This window comes from Lactuca saligna, chromosome 5 (assembly GCF_052625555.1).
Source record: "Lactuca saligna cultivar CGN05327 chromosome 5, ASM5262555v1, whole genome shotgun sequence".
NCBI classification, from domain to species: Eukaryota; Viridiplantae; Streptophyta; class Magnoliopsida; order Asterales; family Asteraceae; genus Lactuca; species Lactuca saligna.
This window is the reverse complement of record NC_136421.1, coordinates 86,037,464-86,055,421: the sequence shown is the minus strand read 5'-3', so window position 1 is coordinate 86,055,421 and position 17,958 is coordinate 86,037,464. Positions and strand designations below refer to the sequence as shown.

Here is a 17,958-nt window from a genome sequence, read left to right as displayed (position 1 = left end):
TTATATTTTATTGAGTGAAACCAACTAAAATCAAATAAAAAAAATCCCCCCAAGAAACAAAAACGCATAAATTTTGTTTTATTCGAATGTTTTTCCAAGATTGTTCAACTTTTGGAGAAATATTGAAATCAAATATCCACTTTTATGCAAGGTTTATTTATTTTTTAATATTAGTAAGTCATTCCTTTTTTCTGGATATATACTTGGAGTAATTTGAAGAAACCCCTCACTTTGTCTTCTACAACGCCTTTCATAGCTACCATTCTACCAACATATAACCTTCAACCGCGATAAACATCTGAATGATTTAGGCTGACATCATGAAATTGGTTAAACATGAAATAATGAATTTTTCGTTAACCCCCTTCATTGATATCGAAAGAGCTTACAATGGGCAACAAGGGTGACCTCTATGAAATGTATTTTTTTTAACGGCTAACACACGCACTAAATCCTAGTCCTAATCTACTCTGTACATTGGATATATTATTTATCTTGGTTTTGATAGACCCTCTATTGGATTGTCATTTTCAACGCTAGAGTTGTGATACTTTACCGAAGTACAAAAATGTTGTATATTGATTTGTGTTTAGATTGTCATTCACAATTTTGCTAAATGAAATCGACTCCCATTGAATTTTTGTAATAAGGAAATTTGTCTTGAAAACTTTGCCAATAATATTTCTCCCATTTTACTATTCTACTTTGATTATCGTTAGTTTATATATTCCATTGTCATAATTATGTTATAACCATGTTATATCAAGAGCAAGTCTTGTCACATCTTCTACCACCTTGCTGACATCAAAATATCAAACCAAGTCATTCCAGCAAATCGGTTGGGTTTCTTTTGACACAGGTTTTTGGCGCAAGAATCTGTGAAATAACCTTGGATACAACATTTTTAAAACATGTACATCTAATGAACTTTTTTTAATCGATTAGAAGTACGTATCATGAAGCTAATCACACGCATCTCGGTCTTCAACAAGGGGTCGTTTAAGTTTATGGAAGATTTCATCCAGGGAATCAGAAGAAGACTTGGAATCATCAACTTGAAGCAAGGGAATGTATTGTTTAGAATTTATGTTTAGTTTCCAATTTTGAAGGCCCGATTTGATTGAGGACCATGTTGATGATGGTGATCCTGTAATGGTGTTGGCATCAAGCAAGGAGACTTCGGTTGATGATATGTTGTTGTTAATGTTATGATTGGATGTTTGTTGTCTGGTTTGTTCCCTGATGGCAGCATACTTGCTAGTAATGGCTTCTCTGCTCCGTTGATGTCTAGATGAACTTTCGGATTCATTCTTGTTTGATAGCAGCTTCGATTTACCCTCATATCTACCCTGAAAAATACATTACATCTGTCAACTACAACATGTATGGAGTATGGAGTCAGTGTCACATACCATGCTACTGTTTCCCGATTCTATCTCCACACTTGTATCACTGAAATCTCTTGCAAATGGAACAGCCTCTTCACCAATTCTGTGCCCTTGTTCCAACCAAGCACGCTCTATATAATATAAAGAGTAAATTACTGAAATTGTCCCTATGGTTTGGTCAAAATTACAAGTTTGGTTCCTAACTTTTTTTTGCAGTCAGATCGTCCCTGTGGTTTATTTTGTTGCGTTTTCCGTCCCTATGGTTTGGTCAAAATTGCATGTTTGATCCCTAACTTTATGTATGTAAGGGACGAAAAACGCAACAAAATCAGACCACAGGGACGATCCGAGTGCAAAAAAAAGTTAGGGACTAAACATGCAATTTTGACCAAACCATAGGGACGATTTCAGTAATTTACTCAAGAATAAATTAATGTTATACAAGTAAACCTATATAAGTCTAAGGTGTTGTTTCTTTTTTTCTTAATAGGGACAGCTTCTTTCTTACTTGATGCACAAAATGTATGGGTTAAGGTATTAAGTCATAACTTCTTCCAAATTTTTCCTCTATTATTTTGTAGTAAGATGGACAAAAAAATAGAAACGTGCTTTCATTGATTTATATATTATCGGATTCTACTTTCATTTCACCTTATTATTTTAAAGCATATATCGATTAATACAAATACAAAAAGAATTTTCAAGAGGCAGAAATTACCTTTTTGCAGAATAATTAATCCTGATGGATCAACACCATCAAGATCATCTTCTTCGTTCTGTAATGCGATCCTCTTCCATTTTCCAACAAAATTTATTATGTTGTGAAAGAAACCACTTGCAACCAGGATCGTATATACAACCATAATAAGTGGATATAATTTGTTGAATCCTTTCCCAAAGAAAGGCACAGCATTGTCGATATTTCCCATCCTCTGCATTCAAAGTTAATTACAGCATACCACTGAGATATATTTATTATGCATATGATATTTTAATATCTTAAGAAAAAATAGAGTAGAAACAGAAGTAAACCATGAGGAGGGCATTCATGTCTTTTGCACATATGATACAAGAAATTTAGGAAGTGCATAGGTAGTGAAGTTTAAGCAATAGCATATACCTCCTCAAAGATGGTCTTCTTCCCATCAAGGCGAATGAGATTGAGAAAGTTGAAGGAAATTGGAGGGGCATAGCGTGCAACCATACTGAGGCAGATTGTTAAAAAAAGAAAAAATGTTCAGCTTAAAAAAAAAAAAAAAAAAGGTTATCAGAATATGTAAATAAAACAGAGGAATGTAAACCTTACGAGCATATCATAAGCAAGCTTACGGAGCTTGTGTGTCTCGGTGTAAATGAATAAAATGTTAGCATACCAATTTTGAATAGCGAGTAGTATGTACAAATGCACATGTAGAAAAGTGGAACAAATGCAACAACCTACACTCCAAAATTAAACAACTGTCACTAACTTATTATGTGCAAAAAAGCAAAAAATTAGTTAATAACAGAGCATACAAGAAAGAAAGAAAGAATAAAAAATGAGACGAACAGATTACGTTTTTCAACAGTCATGATTATCTCTATAATATTGATGAAAATGAATTCGTAAAAAACGATAAAGTTGTACAAAAAGACGTAAAATAAACTCCGCAAGAAGTAATTTTTTTATAAATTACTAAAAAACGAAATTTTAAAAACCCTGTAAAAAAACAAAGCTGAGAAAAAATTGGGAAAATTTTATAAAAAAGGGTTTGGTTTGGAGGAAATATAACAAAACTTCAAAACTATTGTTTCTAAACGGTAATGATCTTAATAATCACTTAAAAAACTACAGAATGTATACTTAGAAAATAAACAAAAGGGTCTAAATAAGTAAAATATGTTAACAGGCAAACCAAAATTTAGAATATGGTTATTTATGTTTAATTATACATAAGAGTGCATGTATAGTTTGTGAAAACGAAGAAGTAAAAGTATGATTTTGCCATGTTTTTACAACATTACATGCATGGAAACTCATAAAAAAGGTTGTAATAGATGTAAAAATGTAATTTCGTAAAAGAACTTGTATTCTAAAAACGATTTCATAAATAACAAAATTGTATAAAAACTTCAAAAATTCTAAAAAAGTTTTAAAAATGTAACTTTAGTTTAAAAAAAATAGAAAACATATAAAAACAAAACTGTAAAAAGTTGGAGAAATTAAAAAAAAAACAAAAACAAAAATAGCCAAATTGTTACTAAAATTAAATGTTGAGTCAAAACTGTAAAAAAGGAATAGTAGGGTGGGGATCATAATCCAGAAAAAAAAAAATTAAAACATTTGGCCAAAACTGCAAAGAAGAAAAACCCAGCAATAAAAAGGTTGGAAGGGAGGGGGAATAAGCCATCTTCCTATCAAGGTCAAGTCCTATCCGCTGGGCCCCACTACATTTGTTTTAACTTTTAAGAATCGACATATAATATTTATAGAGTATACCTAAAATGAATAAAAATATTGTTCACGCTCTGCAAAATGTTAGTATTGTAGAATTCCTTCTCTAACAAGTTCCTTTTTATTTGCTTGCTTCTATTATTTAGGATACTTTGCTCTCAAGTCTTGTTTGTTAATGCTTTCTTTTTTAAATCAAGTGGTCAATTCCCATATTGAATATGAATAACGTTTTGATAATTTGAATATGAATTTTGGTAATTTCTCTCTCTCTCATATATATATATATATATATATATATATATATATATATATATATATATATATATATATATATATATATATATATATATATATATATATATATATATATATATAAGAGAGAGAGAGAGAGAGAGAGAGAGGAAAATATATATACCTGTACAAGCATATCTTTTGTTCCAATGGAATTGATCAAAAGGGAAAAAACAGATAGATGAAGACCACTAGGCAAGAGAGTTGCCTCAGCCAATAGAATTGCTGCTGACATACACCCAAGAATCACAGCAAACATTTTCTCCAGTAGCCTCCACACGATGCATCGCCATATTAATTCTACAAATAATACCATTTCTAATAATTCTTTTTCAGGTTCCACATTCTTATTTTGCTCTGCTTACACCCCTACCCAAATCATTATATTTACAAATAACCCTTTCATCTTAACTAGAGCAATGCACTTCCATTAATTTGTTTGTTACTTGCATTCCTTTTCATCACAACACTCTACTTCCAAAATATATTTCTTATCAAGGGAATATAGTCATATATTGAAAATTCTATCTGATTAAGACATTACACTTTGAAAATCCCGATCATAACAGTGAATATTGCTTCATATTTAGATGACATTGCAATGATTAGGTAAATTTTTCCAAATTAGAATGCTGTAATAGCATCCTAATGTTATATCTTTTTATTAGGGCATTAAACTCGGTTTTTTTCTTATTAAAGCATTGTACTTTGAAAATTCTACACAATTATAACAGCAAATAATACTTTGTATTTGATGAGATTGCTATAATAGGGTAGAGTTTTCAAAGTACAATAATGCTAAAATAAACAAATCAATGGAAGTATGTTGCTATTTCTTGCATTTAATCCTAGTTTTTTTACCTCTAACTACATATAAACAATGTGTTGACTTAGAGTATGAATAAAAAAGGAGATTGTTTTGTTACCCATTGTATCAAGATAGCCTCCTAATTTACCACTCCGCCCAGGTCTGAAGCTTGAAATATATTTCCTGCAATAACTTCCAAAATATCACCAAATGCAAATAAATTAAAATGAGAAACAATATAAAATGTATGTGTTTTGAAACATACCACCTGGTCTCATCACGTTGTTCATAATTCTTTATGGTGTCTTCTAATTTCAGGGCTTCGATAACATATGTCAAATACTGACTGCAAAAATAGGAAGATTTAATCCTCAACTATACAAGCACCCATGTATAAGATGACAACTTCAATAGAAAGATTTACTCAACATAAAGCTGAACTTATGTTTTATACAATGGATATTGTATAAAGTTTCCAAAGTTGAAATTACCATATCTTTATAGGGTAGTCTACCTTTTATATCGATAGTATTCCTCACGAGCTTCTCTTAAATGGCGTCTCAATGTTGCCATAGTCTTTTCATCTGTATCATAACCCATATCATTATCCCCTAAACGCCCTCCTTCTGGTTTGAAGGAGGGATCTTCATGTAACTGAAAGAAGAGAGTAGAAGCCACATTAGCAAGAACCTTATGAAATTGTTGGTTACATAAGAAGCAGATGTATATACCATTTGATATATCATATCATCGATAATATTCATGTAGGGCCTAAATGGATCACGCTTGGACATTTGTTTAGATGTTTCCTGGGCCACCTGATACAATCAGCAAATCAAAGAAATAATTAATAGGTTTAAAAAGAGATGTAAACGCACATGTGAAGAGTTAAAGATGCATAAAAGATTGCAAAAGAACTAAGCAAACGTAAATTTTGCTTTTATATCAATTATGGATAACTCACTCCATTTTAATATTTAGCAGATATACATTATACATAAAATCTTTATTGAATAAAAACTCTAATTAGCTGATATACAAGTGAAGAGTTAAAGATGCATAAAATCTGTATTGGAAACTTAGAAATTGGACTAATTTTAATAAGTTAATAATTCTTCAGGAGATTGGACTGCTGCTTAAAACTGCTCAGCAGCTCCATCTTTAAAGTGGTTTCTAACCAAATAAGATACCATATCTCCCCAGAGACGCTAATTCATTAAGATATGGCATACAATAATGCCATGATATAATCATAGTCAACATATATATATATATATATATATATATATATATATATATATATATATATATATTCAAGATCAAGTTGGCATGGATGGAATAATTTGACCAAAAAAGCAAATACTACAAGTACTTACAGCTATCACTTTTGATAACTCTTGATGAGCCACATCAAGCTTCAGAGCCATTTTGGCAATTTTATGGGAAAGAACTTTTTGGCGAGTGGTCCAGTCAGCATTTCTCCAAATAGTCTTTGGAATCTCACTCAACCCAAAACCAAGTAGAAATGCACCAGTAACAAGTCCAAAAGTATTTGAACATGCCATGGCCATACCCAGTACGCCTCCACTCCTGTAAAAAAACATGCTTCAGATTATTAAACTTCACATTTACTAAGGAAGATCCATATGTGAAACATATCAAAAATATCATTAAATGGTTTGTTTATTCAGAAAGAAACAAACAAACCAGTCATTTCGCATCATTATGAGCAAAATAAGCCCAACAAGCCCAATCAAACCCAAGATAAGATAGAAGACTAAGTTCACATGGATGCTTGTCTTCAGTCTCTCTCTCATAGTAAAATCTCCAGCATCCTCATACCCCTGAATCAAGGGCACAACTAGCCTGCTCAGAGAAAAAAAAAAAACATATACATATTTTAAAACATATATGAACCATTTCGTGAAATTTTGTCTAACAACTTTTCATCAAATAATGGGGCACTTCAGGATGTCATGCCAGCTATGCTTCACTATCACCCTTATAAAAAGTATTCAAGGAAATGGGTGATATTATTTATCATTAGTTCACAATGACCATAACAGAATAGAGAAGTAAAATAGCATACAGCCTAACCTACCAAGTAAGCAAGAAAGTACTCCAATATGACCAGCTCCAAAAGAAAGAGATACCTCCATTGTCATGACCAATAATTGTCTGCACACGTAGAATAAAAGAGAAAAAGAAAAATCTAAATTATATGAAGAAAAAAAATGATGCATCAAGAGCTTCATAAACCATACACGCTCAAATTCTATTTGGGAGAGACTTAGATGCGGGGATTTAATATGTTTGAAGTCGCTAAGAAGTTGAAAATTATGCTGAGCAAATTGTTAGGTACTTGAGTACTTCAAGCAATTTGTTATGCACTTCAAGCAATTTTTGGGGACTACAGATCGTGTGAACCCTTTTAATAATCCCTCCTCTGTTCTTGAAAAAAAATTCTGGGAATCAAGTTGATTATAAGTGATTGAGGATAAGTGAATGTTGTTGATATTTTGCTGATCATAATTGAAGATTTCTAGTTAAAGTTAATCTGAGTGCCAATTGTTTGTATTATTAATGTCAATGTTAATTAAGCATCAATGGTTAACTCGTGTTAATGATCAACTCATGCATTACCCTATGTAGAATGAACGGGAACCTAAGAAATTCTCTATGGGATATGATTCGAATGCATTATGACAAAAGTTTAAATGAGAATTCGTATTCACACATTATTTGTTTGTGATATCTCAAGACTTAAGTTCTTTTATCTATAAAAAAATATTGAAATGATACGAACAAACCTATCAATAGTTGGACCAGCACATTTATATTCTTCCTTTAAGGTGGTATAAAAAAGCATTTCATGGAGCAGCATCATTAGAAAGATTAATGAAGAATGAAGAGGTGACAGTTTTTAGGTATTGTATCAGTATATCTCTACATCCTGGAATACCTAGAACGACCTAGCAAGTGATCAGGAATTTACCCTATACATAGGGTTAGAAGGAGGAACATAAGTACACTATTATGCAGAAGAGTGTTATCAGTCAGCAATTCATGCAATCAAATTGTAGCTTACAGGAGACAGATGAAGGAAGAAGAGAGAAATAGGAAGAAAAATTACGGAAGAAATGTCGGCAGGTACGAGTATGATGACGGAGATAGAGCAGAACCAAGTGTAGCCGACGGTGAAGAAGACATAGCGAGGAACATCAGGACCAGCAAAGTACTTGAGCGTAAGCACAACCATGCCTAGGGTTAACGGAAACGAGATCAGATAGAAGAGCCACATGATGATGATGATGATGATGATTGACTGATTGTGATATGTGATAGTCTCTTTGTGCTCCGTGACTTTTCTTTCTCTCTCGAAATCTCGATTCCGATGGAAACCTGGATTCGTTTTGCTGGACCTGTGAACTCTTTCCTTGGCAACTAAAGGGGTGTTTGGGAGTGTTTTGAACTCAAAAACTCTAAAAAAAAAAAAAAAAAAAAAAAAAGATATTTATTTGGTAAAATAGTTTTTTAAAAGTGTTTTTTTTAAGATATTTTGGTTGAAAAAGTAACAAGCAGTCCATCTTTTAGATGTTTATTAAAAAGTGTTATTTTGAAAAGTGTTTTTGAATTTATTAAATAATTTTTTTTGACTTATTAGTTTTTCAAAAGGTCAATAAGCAAATAAGCATTTTTCAAATGTAATTCTAGACACCCCTAAAGTAGCGAGTCATTGGATTACAAAGGGTAAGCTTTTTCATTGTTACGATTACCACTTTTTTACCCGTGAGACGGAGGTCATTTAGAACCTGCTGGCTCCAGAAGGGGAGCGGCTCCACAAGCAGTATTTTTCTCAAAAAAAAAAACCTTATATTTCATAATTTTTTTGGTAAAAAATGACTAAAATTGCCAAATCTGAAAAAATGAAAAAATTCAAGGTTTTTTTCAGACAATAAATAAAGGTTTAATCCGGGAAAAAAAGAAAATATAATTTTTTTTAGTTTAACCCTTTATTAATAGAATGTACTATGGGTAAAAACTAAAAAGTAAACTATATTTACATATATTACATTACTATTTTTAGCAATTTATAAAATATTTCCTACCTAACAATTTTGTTAAAAGTAATGAATCAAAATTTCAAAACAAAACATGGACAAATTAACTACCTTGTGAATTGAAAAGTTATCGTAACTCTTAACCTCCTCAATTACTCTATCCAAAGTACACTCAGCACTAAATACACCTCCGGAATGCAACATTTTGATGAATCTGATGACATCTTTATTTGTGTAAATATGCCTCACCAATAAAGGATGGTTTGCAATTTGTATATACAATGAAGATCCGCCAGGCAGTGGAATGTCTGGATTATGCCTCATTTTTTATTCCTTGTTTGGTTGTGGACTTGGGGTAGAACCACACAATCGATTGTCTATTCGATCTGGATGGTATATAACTTGTATACACTAAGTACTTGTAGAAGGAACTAGTTTGGGTCACATTTCATTACATCATAAAATATAGTATTTTCTAGAGGAACACACTAAGGTTTTCAAGGAACAAAGAACATACTTTCTAAAACAAAATACTTATGAACTCACCAACTTTAATGTTGACAATTTCAAAACCATTTGTATTATCAGGACACTAGTATACAGGTACACACACGATTTTCGAGAAGGCAGAGCATAGTAGCTTCATGTCTTTGTTTTGCTAATTAATTTTGGAGTCAATCATATGTGATTTGAATACAATGTAAACATTATTTTATCAATACAATGGTTGTTGTTACTTTGATTACTATTATTCAATTGTTGTGATACTGTACATGACGTCCTCCGCTCTTGAACGTTTCCGTCGTCTCGGTTTGGGGGTGTGACATATATTTTCTGGATTTTGAAAAATGATAAGAACATGGGTAGTAATGTCACAACTAGAAATTTTGTGTCTTGTAATCACTATACTCAAGTAAATATTGAATTCAAAAAAAAAAAACTCAAGAGCATGTATGATGCTTACTTAATGGAAAAACTAAACCTCAATTCACTACATCACACAATTGGAAACCCGAGAAGTTCTTAATTAGGTCCATTTTGGACTAGGACTTCCTTATTGGACTCTATGGACCAATAAGCTTCCAATTTAACTATCATGGGCTTAGAACCCTTAAATGGGCTCTAATTGGACCCACATTAATTTAATTCAACATTTTGGGTCATTTTGGGCGTAGAATGAAATGAATTAAAAGCTTTGATCCATGATTAACCTAATCTAGCTTAATAAAGCATAAAAATCACAATTTTATCTTATAAGGCCAATGATCACCCAAACTAACTCTAATATTGGGCTTAGGGGCAAAAAGCCCAAAAATCCTTTCTTCCCTCTCCATTCTCGGCCCAAGCCCAAGGAAAAGGAGAAGTTGGCTTTGGATTGCCACCTCACTTTTATTTGATGGGTCTCCATGCATGCAACTCATACTTCCAAGCATCTATCTTGTCAAAGTCACTCTCTTCTTTCCTCTCTCCCCCTCTCGGCCGAATCCCAAACACACACACAAACATTTCACTCATCTTTTCTCTCAAGGAACTCTCTCCATTTCTCTCCAAATTTTCGAGATCTAAGAGGTATTCAAGGGAGTCCTTCCACAAAGATCATCATCTAGGTAAGTTGAAACTTGGATCCACCCTTTAGACTTCTTCTTATGCCCAAAAAATCTCTTCTTAACTCATATGAAATCATAATCTTGTGTCTTAGAACCTGTCAAACTCGAGATCATCAAGAAAAGGTTGCTTAGGCCGAAAATCATCCTATTTCCTTTCCATTTCTCCTCCAAAACCGAAACCACATCCAAAGGTGAGCTTCATACTCCCTATTTTTCGGTTTTATAAGTTTTGTAGGGGGGGGGGGGGGAATACAAGTGAAAGTGTAGATCTATATGTGTTTTGTATGCCTTGTATGATTTCTATGCTTATATGTGTGTTTTTGTGTGTTTATGATGTTGGATCTAACCATACGCCCCTAAAAATCGAGATATACTTTATGTTAAATGATACTAGCATCAAATATATTTCTACATACAAATTATTCCAAGAAAAATAGCTAAGTGGCTTAATAACATCTTCTTTGGGCTAAAAACTCAATTTTGGGACATAAAATGTTAAAAATATAAAGTTAAAGGGCCCAAAATGACATATTACGAATTCTGATGGATGAGAAGAGTCAAAACAGTTTCAATAAAGTATTTTCTGGAAATATACTCTTTTGGAGGGTTGAAAATATAAATTTCAAGCTTAATGGGCTAAAAATGACATTTTTGGCCCAATAGGGCCCAATATGCGAAATTTTCTGTTTTGAAGGGCCAAAACTGTATTTTTCTGCAAAACAGTGGACTACTAGTGTCCCAAGTCCTTTTCTAAGGTTAAAAATGCTTTTCATAATTAAAAAGGACCAAAGTTGCAAAAAATTTCCAATTTGGGGCAAAAGTGTAAATTTGCGAAAAATGAAGGTTTCAATCGAGAAAACTGTATTTTCAGGGACCAAAACTGTTTTCAACTAAAAATATGCCGAAAAATATCAATTTCAATAGTTTTGGTGTTAAAACGTTAAGAAAAATGGTTTAAGGACCAAATCGGAAATTTACCTATTTAAAGGGTTGAAAAAGTAAATTTATAACAAAAAGAGGGGCTGTAACAGAAAAGTTGAAATGTTAATTCAATACATCCGTTGTGATCAAACACTGGCACTACGACTACCGACGAATTATATTACACCACAACACCAAAAATCGTTATCAAACAAATTGATTCGGTCTCGAATCAATGACAAACCCGAAACTACTAACACGACAATAACTCGACTCATACACGGAAACATTTGGGAATTCAACAAACACGTGAGAGTGCACAGACGTCGACGCACCATCTTTGGGCCCCAAAGTGTAAAATCTTGTTTGTTGGGCCTAGCTAGCCCAATGACCTGATCTTTAGGCCCGAAGACTCCAACCTTACGAGTTGTTGGGTCTTACATGATCCAACACAGCGTAAAAGGACTTTCAATGGCTTTTTACTATTGGTCCCCAAGGGTCCTTTGGTACTGCTAGTAAAGTCGGTTATTCACATGTGAGTGGGCCAAGGGCCCTTCGTACTCTTTTTTTTTTAATCCCCAACCGGCTAACGGAGTTACCGAGGTCTTCGTGCCCTCTTTCTCTTCGGATGTGGGACTACAAGAAGTCAGGGCGGTTGGATTACGTGAATAATACTAATGATGCCTACGGGATCATTAGTATAAGTTGCAAACTGGCCGTTTGCGTAACGTGTGTTTATAACAATTCACCATGCACAATAATCCGACGTCGCCTGGAATCAATGACTTCAAACATCACGATGGTTCTACAACTACATGGAATTCAAAGTATTAGGAAAACGTCGGGGTTTCCTAGGGTTTTACAATACATACAGTTTCGAAATGTACACAAGTTTAGTGAACATTTTTTTTAGAAACAAACAAGCATACTTATGGATCTTCACAAACCTTTTCAGAAACTCTTTTCAGAAAATATCGGATTTTCTGGTGGTTTTCAAAATAATACAAAACGTTGCTTTTCAAATACCGCTTATGAACTCACCAACATTTCATATGTTGACGTTTTTCAAAATACTTGTATTCTCAGGTAACAAGTGAACCAAAGGAAAAATGTACTCAGTGATGGCTTGCAGTTGTTTAGCTATGAACCGAACAATTTGTTTTTGGGAATGTAACGTTAAACAATGTACTCAGTGTAAACATTACCAGTTGTACTATATTAATGCATGGTGACGAATGATGTTATGTTTCATATATATTCAATGTTATGGTATGCAATTAAGTCACAACAGCCCTTGGACGTTTCCGCCGTGTGGTTCGGGGGTGTGACAGGTTGGTATCAGAGCTTTGTTTATAGTGAACTAGCATATCTAGCCACACATTGATATACAACTATAAACCAAAAAGAGGGACTAACTTAACTCTGAACAAAACAATGTAAAAATACAACAATAAAACATCTTTGCTTGCAGTAGGAACAAGGAACATAACGTCGAACCAAACAAAAATAATACTAGTATCTCGGTTAAATTCAGGACTGTTCTTAGTGGTATCAAGGGGTGGATGTAGCCTGATCAACTACATTCCCTCCAAGGTATAACTAATACATGTCCCGATGAAATCATGATATCTAGGGAACCTAAAACTATACCCCTATACCACTAAAAAGAGAACGCCTGCTTGGTCTATGAAATAGTTGTAGCATCCTAGGAATAACGTTAGCATAATTACACACTCTCGCAGACAGCATGGCTGGTTTTCATCACCCTGGAGATCCTTACTTCCCTAACCAGGGAAACAACGGATGGCTAGAGGAGAAGCCCGAGGAGGAGCCTGAGGAAGACCCCGAAGAGGAATCTGACGGGGAACCGGAGGCAGAAGTCGAGGGCGAGCCTGCCGAATCAGAGGAAGACGAAGGAAGCCTCGAGGAGGATACTGATGATAGTGAAGGGGGTGATTCGGATGCGGAGTCCGAAGTCATCGACCCCCCTTACCCGATCAGGGTGCCTGCCTATCGTGTAGGCCCCACTGGTCCTACACCTCCCTGGGGTATTGATCTTTGGAGATGGAGCAGACAGCAGGGACAGCGACCCCCATACGGCATGTCACGCGAGTTCTTTGATCTGAGAGACGGAGGACCGGCTGATTGAGCCCTTCCAGTCATGGTGAAATGGTTACGGAACACGGGCGACCTTGCCCAGGACACTGCTGATCATGTGCGCCAGTTGAGGACTAGGGTCGAGCGTGCGGAGCAGGAGATGCGTGACGTCCTTCGAGAGTTTCACATGAGGCAGGTTCGGTGGGAGTCTCGACTTCAGGACGCAGAACGCTTGGTGGCTCGCCTTCAGGGAGCATCGACATCCTCGGTACCACCTCCGGACGCAGCTCATCGCGGTTAGGGATAGACTTATCTTAGTAGGTCGTTAGGAACTATGCTATGTACCCCGACTCTATGTTTAAGTGACTACACTACTCATAGAGCCGTTATGCTGTCGAACTAGTGTCACTCATGTATGCTCTTACGAGCAAAATTTTCATGTATCAAATGCGGATAATATTAATAAACTTTTACGTGTTTTGTTACGATATTACAAATTGCTATGTGTTGAGAAATTATGATTGAATGGTCAATGGTAGTAGTGTTTAAGTTCGTACCATGCACCTAGTCAGTAGGATCACAACCTCACGGAAACCACATACACTCAACATCTTTCCGTTTCGTGACAGAAAGATGCCTCTCCGACCTACTGGCGGAAACCCAGGACCAACTCCACCCGAAGTTGACTCAGCCGCATTCCAGGCAGCTGTATCTGCTACGGTCATTGCAGCAATAGCGCAAATTCCTCAAGGGAACAACAGAGGAGTCAATGGACAAGGAGCCGGACGTTCGAACAACGGAACGAATCAAGGACCCACCAAAACATGTACCTACAAGGACATCACAAACGCCAAACCACGAACTTTTAACGGCACTGGAGGGGTGATCACTCTAAAGCGATGGATCGAGAAGGTGGAGTCGGTATTCGAGATATGCGATTGTCCTGAGCAGATGAAAGTGAAGTTCGCGGCCTGCACTCTTGTCGATCAAGCGCTCACCTGGTGGAACGGACATGTAGAAGCCATGACGCTCCCTGTAGCCAACTCTATGCCGTGGGCGGAGATGAAAGAAATGTTAATGGCTGAATACTGCCCGCGAGGCGAGATACAGAAGATAGAGCAGGAGTTGTGGAACCTCACTGTGTAGAACGCGAATATTGATGTCTACTGATGTGTGTAAAACTCACTTAGTTTTAAACCTACTTTAATTATCAAATAACACACAAAAGGTAGTGAACCTATCAATTGTGCTATAGCTAAATAAGTAGGGTATCGAACACAGGGAACGACAAATTAAATTAAAAACTAATTCTATCTAAGTTGATTAAGAAATAGGGGTTTTTCTCTAGTTTTACAAGACTAGAAACTTACTAACTATAACTAATTTAAGACTAGAAAATAACGACTTAACTAGATTCAATAATTGGAAAGGAACTTCTGTTTAGTTCAACTCGGTTAACTATATGGTTGATTTCAAGGTAATAGTGCAATGGATTAATTCTTTCGTTGGTTACCGATTCAAGTGATTAGGTTCATGTTCACTATCCTAATCCTTAGCAAATAAACTAACTCAAACAGTGGCCAATTGTTTAATTTAATTAAATTTACTAGATTAATTATTCGGGTTAAGTTAGACTTGCAATAGCTAATTAATTTATTATTCTTAATTAACCTCTTGTTTGATGGTCATCTTACAAGCTTGCACATGAATTTACTCAATTTCCTTATTAATTCTAGTTTCATATTCATTAATCCTAGACATATAGTATAGTGGTCACATATCATATGAGGTTGATAATCAATAGATGTTCATGCTAGTCAATTATCTTCCTATTAACAAAAAATTAATTATTATTCATACACAAGGTTCTTTAGCAAGCTAAAATAACAAAAATTCACCAACTTGGAATTAATCCTACCAATCAATCAAACCATATTGTCAACTTTGTATCCCCAAACAGAAGTCTAAAGGTTTTAGTTCATCATTAAAGTAAATAACAGCAAACAAACAAGTTCAAGTTGCTTAATCATATTGATGAAACAAAAGAATAAGTAGAATGATGAAATTGTGCCTTAATTACTTCCGGAATTGAATTCTAGCTTTCTTTGTCGACTTCTAGGGTTCTTCTGGCTTCTTAATCGCAGCAAAACACTTCTGAATCGTCCCAGAATTCTCCCTAATCGATCTGTGGAGTTATCTTTAAATAAGCGACCCGACTCGTCAAGTCAAGTGGTGACTCGTCGAGTCCCTCTCACATTCCCCGTATTGCGATAACTATCTAGAATTCCGAGTCATTATCCTTCTGATTCCTCGACCGGACTCGTCGAGTAGGCTATCTGACTCGACGAGTAGGTGCCTTTTTTTAGTGTTTTTCTTCTTCATTCCATTCTCGAGCTCCTAACCGCTTCTCCTGCTTCCTTTTGCTTCTGAGCTTCATCTTTGGACTGAAAAACATAATTTAACACTTTTAAGTACCTTTTGTCCATAATATGCGATAATTTAGCTAATATATGAATAAAAAACTATACTTAATACACACTAAATATGCACATATCAAAATACCCCACACTTGACTTTTGCTTGCCCCCAAGCAAAACTGAATTTTAACACATTAGAATTATGTATGACAACTCCAATCTAACCCAGCCATTATGCCAAGACCACAACGCATGCATTTGTGTCTAAAATTTTTCCTAAAGAACCCCCCATACTCTAAATACTCACAATCCTCATAAACATTCGCCCACTCACCCTGAACTATGCTCATTTTATGCAACCCTCCGAATCCATCCTCCGAAAACCTCTTTACCCTCAAGGTATTTTTAATTGAGCAACCCAAGCATACATATTCTAGAATTACAACTTTTCGATACCACTATGGAACTCTTTGAATTCTTCACTTCCTTGATAATTTGATCTTTGATATCTTTGAATTCACCAACTTGTATTGATTTTTGGTATCTTCAACTTTTTGGATTTCTTGGAATTTTGATCTTTAGATCTTCACTTCATTTGCTCCAAAATTCTTATAACTTTTCTAGTAATCCTCTTTTTTTTTACATGTATACCTCACTTTTTTCACTCAAATCCCTACATGCTTAAGCAGGGGCGCTCAATCTCAACCTTTATTGGCTAACGATAAAAAATTTCCTGGATACATTTCAGGTTTAGGCTTCTAATCATATTGCATCCCTCAGGCTGAGCAAGGTTGTGTTTTTGTCTCATGATTTCACTAGAATAAGGAAGCCACAAATGCACTAGAACGTATATAGGTTCAACTAAACATTTGGGTTTTCATGCAATTATCAACACAATTTTAACATGGAATCCTAATTTTTTTTACCAAAATTCTCTAATTAAGTCCTAAATAATACCTTTGGTATGCAAATTTTTTAAAATTGACTATTATGTAACCAACCCCCTACCCCACACTTATGTGATGCAATGCCCTCATTGCATATTATGCATAAAAACATAAAAAAAAAAACTAAAGAGGGAATTGGAACAAACTCCCTTGGGATAGCAGTGGATAAGTTGATCTCTTTCATTTAAGCTCCAACTTCAATTAACTTTAGACATGGTAACATCTCATCCATGCCTTGGGTGTCTCGTCTCGTGTGGGTCGCTCCAAATACGCGGAAATCGGTGTAAGATCTTCAAGAATAGATATGGAAGAAGTGAGCAAGTGGTACAAGTAGCAGCATCAAATCAGCAGTCTGTCGGTGTAAAAAATGAACGATTCGTCGAGTCATATGTTCGACTCGTCGAGTACCAGCGCGCCTTCTCAGAATATATGGAAATACAAGGCGACTCGTCGAGTCAGTTAAGTGCACTCGACGAGTAGGCCACTGAACGAAAAAAATTGGTATTTTGCAACTGTTTCAGCCTCTAAAAACTTCTCTAACTCCTCCGCACATTTAGACTTAATTGCTCATACCCCTAAGGACCGGACTCGACACTTTGACGTTAAAGTTCCGCTTCCTTGACTCGCTTTCACTCGTTAGAACACCCGTTCGCTATAACTCTAAACGCTTCCTAAGCAAGCAATCCTAATCCAATCCTGAAAAATAACTCATGCATACATCATTAAACACAATAAAATCTTAAACAAGTCATACACACCAAATAATAATAATAAAAAAAACAGAAAATAAAGAAATTGTTTGATTAAAACATAAAAATCAATCTTCGTCCTCCTCCTCATCCGCGGCGGCTCCACTTCTTCCGGCTCCACTTCGTCGCGCACCAATCACCTCATCCCAAGATGGAATAAATGGGTAATTTCCCCCATCAATATGTGGGATATTGAAGTGGTCAAAAAGTCGGATATGAGATTGGTTGCTAAAATTCA

At 35.1% G+C, this 17,958-nt stretch overlaps 1 protein-coding gene across 2 annotated transcripts; it reads right to left on the bottom strand.

Annotated features, from left to right (window-relative positions):
* Positions 1 to 810: 810 nt before the first annotated feature.
* On the bottom strand, positions 811 to 8,380 carry LOC144996881 (uncharacterized). 2 transcript variants are annotated; one of them, XM_078956642.1, is made up of 14 exons: positions 8,055 to 8,379; positions 7,023 to 7,099; positions 6,629 to 6,787; positions 6,298 to 6,511; positions 5,653 to 5,739; positions 5,436 to 5,575; positions 5,187 to 5,267; positions 5,040 to 5,104; positions 4,238 to 4,413; positions 2,695 to 2,825; positions 2,509 to 2,593; positions 2,107 to 2,320; positions 1,413 to 1,519; positions 811 to 1,349 (listed from the first exon to the last, which is right to left on the bottom strand). In XM_078956642.1, exons 1-14 carry the CDS (start codon positions 8,220 to 8,222, stop codon positions 963 to 965), a joined length of 2,091 nt encoding a protein of 696 aa, XP_078812768.1. In that variant the 5' UTR covers positions 8,223 to 8,379; the 3' UTR covers positions 811 to 962. The 2 variants fall into 2 exon arrangements, with proteins under 2 accessions (XP_078812768.1, XP_078812769.1); XM_078956643.1 differs by having other exon boundaries at positions 1,206 to 1,344; positions 8,055 to 8,380.
* Between the last annotated feature and the right edge of the window lie 9,578 nt (positions 8,381 to 17,958).

Coding starts and splice junctions, on each gene's coding strand:
- LOC144996881 (XM_078956642.1), bottom strand. CDS start 8,222: ATGTGGCTCTTCTATCTGATCTCGTTTCCGTTAACCCTAGGCATGGTT. Junction 5,740..6,297: donor AGTTATCAAAAGTGATAGCT/GTAAGTACTTGT, acceptor TGATTGTATCAG/GTGGCCCAGGAAACATCTAA. Junction 1,520..2,106: donor ATTAATTATTCTGCAAAAAG/GTAATTTCTGCC, acceptor TATATTATATAG/AGCGTGCTTGGTTGGAACAA.